The sequence below is a fragment of the Elaeis guineensis genome, chromosome 5 (genome assembly GCF_000442705.2).
Source record: "Elaeis guineensis isolate ETL-2024a chromosome 5, EG11, whole genome shotgun sequence".
Taxonomy (NCBI): Eukaryota; Viridiplantae; Streptophyta; class Magnoliopsida; order Arecales; family Arecaceae; genus Elaeis; species Elaeis guineensis.
The window spans coordinates 27858325-27863953 of record NC_025997.2 but is presented as its reverse complement, the minus strand read 5'-3'; the positions used below and the strand labels follow the sequence as shown (position 1 = coordinate 27863953).

General features: G+C 37.8%; 1 protein-coding gene across 1 annotated transcript; it reads left to right on the top strand.

Moving 5' to 3' along the window:
* Window positions 1–2764: 2764 nt before the first annotated feature.
* LOC105045265 (probable esterase PIR7A) lies at window positions 2765–5368 on the top strand. The gene is made up of 4 exons (XM_029264942.2): window positions 2765–2898; window positions 3207–3631; window positions 4559–4696; window positions 4770–5368. Exons 2-4 carry the CDS (start codon window positions 3263–3265, stop codon window positions 5049–5051), a joined length of 789 nt encoding a protein of 262 aa, XP_029120775.1. The 5' UTR covers window positions 2765–2898; window positions 3207–3262; the 3' UTR covers window positions 5052–5368.
* Window positions 5369–5629: the final 261 nt, after the last annotated feature.

Here is a 5629-nt window from a genome sequence, read left to right as displayed (position 1 = left end):
AATTCACAGGCATCGTTACCAGTTCTGAACTCCAATTAATTTGGATTATAAAAGTGAATCAGTTACAATAGGACATCTACTGCAGAAAAAATATGAAACAAATGCTGAGTATAACATAAACATAGAGTATTAAATTTTGTTGAACCAGCCACATGTCTTGTAGATGGGAATGTATATATGCATTTTAGAGAAAATAAGTTCTCTCACTCTTCACAGATTTACTGTATAAATCAAAGACATAAACACCAATTATTCATCTCTATCCAAAGATCACCGAAAAAAAAAATTCCAAGCAATAAATACCTAGCATCCTATTATCTTCTTAAACACAATCCGGGGAATGCACCTTAGATTGTTGTAACAATATTTAAAAATTAGATGTGATTTAAGAAGATCAATAAGAATTTTAATTGTAAAATTATAAATAATTTGCAGAAAACTTAGAAATAAAATAAATCAAATCCGAAAGCGTGCGAGGCACTGTCCTAAGGTGTATTCCCATTTTTCGTGCAGAAATATCTTGAAAAATCATTCCAAGATATAATTGAGATCCTCCGTGAGCACGATTGTGGAGGATGTTGATGAAAACTCTTTTAGCATCCAAAAGGATGAATAGAAGAAAAAATATTAAAATAAAAGAGAGAAAATTATTGGAAAAAGAAAATTAGAATGCTCTTGGATAGTATTTTTTAGAATTAGGTCCCAAAGGATCTTTTTTTATAGTCAATTAATTTGACCGTTATGACTATTTATAATCATTAAAATTTTTATTGATCTATTAAAATCTTTAATAAGGAGTGCAATGGTCAAAATCTTTAATACGGAGTCCAATAATAAAAAAATAAAAATAAGATTAAATGCACATGGCCATTAGTAACTAGGAACCCAACGGTTAGAAATTAAAATCTTGATAATAAAAAAATTAAAATATTTAAAATATAAAATTTAAAAATAAGATTAAATAAAATTTTGAATTTTTATTTTAAATTTTTTTAATAATTTAGCAACAAAAGATAAAAGTAAAGATATCTTAAAGATAGAAGGATTTCATTAATCAGTAAAAGGATCCCTCGTTCAGATATGTTCTCTTATTTATATTAGAAGAAAAAAGACGTGATAGCTACCCAATCCCAATGATAGCAAACGACATCTGATCTCCACGTCCAATAGTTCTAGTGATCGATACCAATTGTCCTTCACTATCTACGTTCATTACAAAAGCCAGATCCTATGCCATCTGTCAGACCCATAGTCATGCTTGCTCAATCTCCACCAGTCACTGGTCTTTATTTGACCTGCCCTACAATAATTCATCTTGTTCGTCTCTTTTTATTCAGCCTATAGCATGAGTCTCTTGCAAAGGTACTTTTCCAAGCGGTTTGGTCGGCTCCCCGTACACAGTTGTTTGCTTCAGCCTATTAATCATCCTTCCCATTCACTAATCCTTTGGGCGCTTGTACAAGCTTTAAGTCTTGGCTCTCAACGGCTTGGAATCCATTTTAGATCCTATTTTCGAGCCGCCCTATGTACGGTGATCCCCAGCCAACAGAATGTGGTGTCAATACACATCATAGCTTCATTAAAATTACTTGATCATTACGAAGAAAACTCCATACATACACTATCATATATATAATGATATTTCTGCTTCCTTTAGTTAACAACCAAAAGCCATGGTGATGCTATGCTCTTAAGTGTAACCTAGCATCCCAATCCCAGCTTAGTGCGAGAGCTTCCCCTACGACTAGCCAAGATGCCACCAAATCTGTGGTCATACACTTTAGCCTTGCATATTCTAAGCTCACTCTCAAACTTTCCGATTTTCTAGGTAAGTTTGTTCATGAATTTTTTTCTCATGTGCAGGAGCACTAATTACTTGCTGCAACAAAATTGATAAGAGATTGCCAATCAAAAGCTACGATATCAATCAAGCAAAAGGGGATCCACATACCTCAAACATATATATAGAGAATTCAGAAGTGCCAGTCAAGGCTTGTTGCTGTCCAACAGGTCCACAGAGGTGGTCTCCTTCTACAGTAGCAGTAATGGATGATGTCGCTAAAGGAGAGGCCGAACGAGTACTGGAGGTCTGACCGGTGCTTGCATACCTCTCTTCCTACCTCTTCCTTTCTATCCTCTCTTCCTCCTCTATGCGTAGTAGAAATCCACTTAAATGAGGAAGAAGATCACATTAAAGTCATGTGATCTTATTAGTCGGCAGGGCAGGGCCGGTCCTGATATTTTTTAGGCCTGGGGCCTGTCTGTACCCAGGGCCTCACCACTGTATCCAGGGCCTCACCACTGTCAGAAAGAACTGCTAAATTTTCAGAAACCATGAGCCCCGGCTGGTGCAGACAGACGCCTGACAAAAAAAAAAAAATAGGGGCCTGGGACGGTCGCCCACTTTGATCCGCCCCAGGGCCGGCAGTGTTAGTCGGTGCCAGACACCTTGACATCCTGAGCTCTCTTACTAATAAGGGTAATTTTGGAAGAAAACCCTTAGAACATGGGCACGTGATGGTCATGTGCTAAGTTGCACTGCCAGCTGGATGAATAGATGATGATGACGAATGGGTGACATTGACTCGATTAAAAGAAAATATAAGAGATCTAACTGAATCTATTTAAATAAGAAGGGGGACACCTGTAAGAGGCTGAAAGTAGCGGCGGCGAAAAGTAGGTGTAATTTTATTCGTTTTATTATCAAAGTTTTGACAACATGTATTTCCTATGACACCTTTGGGATATATGTCAATAGAAGAAATTTGGATAGTGTGGATACCAGTCAAGAATAGAAAGCAAAAGCAAGCACAATTTCCCACCTTCCAAGGAGAAAGAAGAACCCCTTCCATGGAGCTCAATTTCCCACCTCTTTTATTGGACTTTCCCACCTCGTAGGTAATAAACACAACCCTATCTAGTTAAGATTTTGGATATGGGGAAAGGAAGCAAGACAAATGCATGCATCATCGTTTAATTTAAAGATGGGAATGTATCTACTGTTAACAATAACAATGATAATGATGATGATATACAAGAATATAAAATTATTAATCAATTTCATCATCTTCAATTTTTTGCCTGAAAGAAATTGAAGATGATTAATGAACGTACATGGAGTGATATTATGTTTTTTTTTTTTTTTTAATAAATTGATCACCATCTTTACTTATCTTTTCTTCCCTTTCTATATATTTCGACCACAGAGAACAAACTGGACCAAGTAGCAATCACCAGTAGCAGAAGAGCCAAGAAGGTAAAGATGGAGGAAGAGAGCAAGAAGCACTTCATCCTTGTTCATGGGATGTGCCATGGTGCATGGTGCTGGTACAAGCTTGCCACCTTGCTGAGGTCGGCCGGCCAAAGAGTTACGGCGCTTGACTTGGCCGCCAGCGGCGTGCACCCCAAGCGCCTCGACGAGCTCCGGTCGTTCTCCGACTACTTTGCGCCTTTGATGGAGGCAATGGCCTCGATTCCATCCGGCGAGAGGGTGGTCCTCGTCGGACACAGCTATGGTGGGTATGGCATCGCCCTCGCCGCTGAAAAATTCCCAGAGAAGGTCTCTGTTGCTGTTTTTGTTAGTGCTACAATGCCTGGTTTCTCTGCTCCCTTATCAGCCATTGAACAGGAGGTACTTTCTTGTCTATGCTTCCAAGAAAAAGAAAAAGAAATTATTCAATTTGATACTCAAAAAATCACTTATTATAGAGGATTTTTTTTAATATTATTTAGCCATAGAATTGGAATAGAGAAAGGGAAAGGACTTTCTGAACTAAATTATCCAAAATAAAAGTCTGCTTTTGATCTATCCTCACCCACTTAGCATGTTATATGCAGTCCTTGCATAAAGGTAGCTAGGCTTAATCTTTACACAGAACTAAGCCTGTCTCTACCCATTCCAACCAAAAAAAAAAAAAAGTAAAGATAAATACTATACTTGTTTTGATAAAAATTGTGTCAATGGATATCATATCATCAAGCTAATCTGTTATCAAACAAATTTATCTTAAATTAATAAAGGTGGTCATCAACGGTCAACACTTCCATGAAAGCCATAAATCCTGCCCTGTAACAACGATCATATGGACTTTAAATCCTACCGTGGTATTTAAGAAAACATAAATTATGATAGATATAGTACTCTCGAAGGTATACTTAGAGGAAGAAAAAAAAAAAAACTACTGTTGAAGGTATTTGTGATGCTGACCTACTTTATAAATTAAAAGGAAGGGTATTTAACCAGTCTCTATAAACAAGACAGCCATAAACCAAGAAGTGAGGAATGTAAGAGTAATGGACAAAATGGCACGAGGAGATTGATAAGCTTCACAGGATCAGCGTGATATATATGGTATTGTGGTATAAAGAACTAAATGACTGGACAGGGTTGTTGATCCTTCTTTTGGTTATGTAATTTTGGTGAGTTGGATCAAAAACCAATATCAATAAAAAACTCAAGTATTGACTTGATCAGCGATCCTGGATTTGGATCATGAACTTTGAAAACAAAAAGAAAAAATCTGAGATTCTACTAACACTTTTATTCGATGATTACTAGTTCTTCAATAGCCATCCACCAGAATTCTTTATGGATTCCAAATTTATGATCAGCCAAGACCCTCAAATCTGTTCGACTTCTATCGTTCTTGGCCCCAACTACATGAAGGAAAAGGTGTATCAGTTATGCCCACCTGAGGTAACACACACTAAAATTTCTGAGTCTCTGTCTCTTCTTTCTTTGAACTCTCTTAAATTCGCGTTGCATGTAGGACTTGACGCTGGCTACCATGTTAGTAAGGCCAGGTATTCGGCTACAAGATGACCCAACCAGTGGAGACATGGTAACAAAGGAGAACTATGGATCGGTAAGCCGGGTGTTCATCTTGTGCAAGGAGGATCTATGTCTGGAAGAGAACTTCCAGCGTTCGATTATTGCAGAAAGTCCAGGGGTGGAGGTGAAGGAGATCGAAGCTGCCGATCACATGGTCATGCTCTCAAAGCCCAAAGAGCTATGCAATCTCCTGCTTGAGATTGCCAATAAGTACAAATGAAAAATGTTTCATGTGAATGAGGTTATAGGAATATAGTCTGTTTCTAATGAATGACTGATTGGCTTAGCTGTTTTTCTGGCCTTGCAGACGAACCATAATCAAATTGTATCTTTTCATAAGTACTCATGCAAGAAGAAGAGTAATCAGAGAGGAGGGCGTTGAGATAATCCATTCAATAAGTAGGCCAATGCCATTATTTGCAATGTCTATAAAAAATGATGTATGGAGTCAGTAAAATAAGGGTTCATATATTCTGACCTACTCCATCGAAGAATAAATCCTGCCACAAGACATTTCTATGTAAGATTGGTGATTAATTGAACAATAGTAATGCTTTAGTGTTTATGTTTCAGTGAGACTGAAAGAATCTGCAATCTTGTAAAACTCTTTGCTGGCCTTCGGCCAAGTCAATTTTGGTGCCTCAGCATTTAGTGAACAGCTTGCCATGGCACAGCCACAGACAGCAACATTATGTCGGCGAAGCTCGTAATAATTCACCTTCTTCAATGGATCTTCCCGGTTAGTTGCATGCATTAGACTCACGTCACCTCAGTATCTCTTCTGGTTCCAGCAATCCT

Bases quoted from the DNA above. Each gene is read 5' to 3' on its own strand.
- LOC105045265 (XM_029264942.2), top strand. From the start codon at position 3,263: ATGGAGGAAGAGAGCAAGAAGCACTTCATCCTTGTTCATGGGATGTGC. The intron at 3,632-4,558 runs GTACTTTCTTGT...GATGATTACTAG, and splicing joins TATCAGCCATTGAACAGGAG to TTCTTCAATAGCCATCCACC. The intron at 4,697-4,769 runs GTAACACACACT...CGTTGCATGTAG, and splicing joins ATCAGTTATGCCCACCTGAG to GACTTGACGCTGGCTACCAT.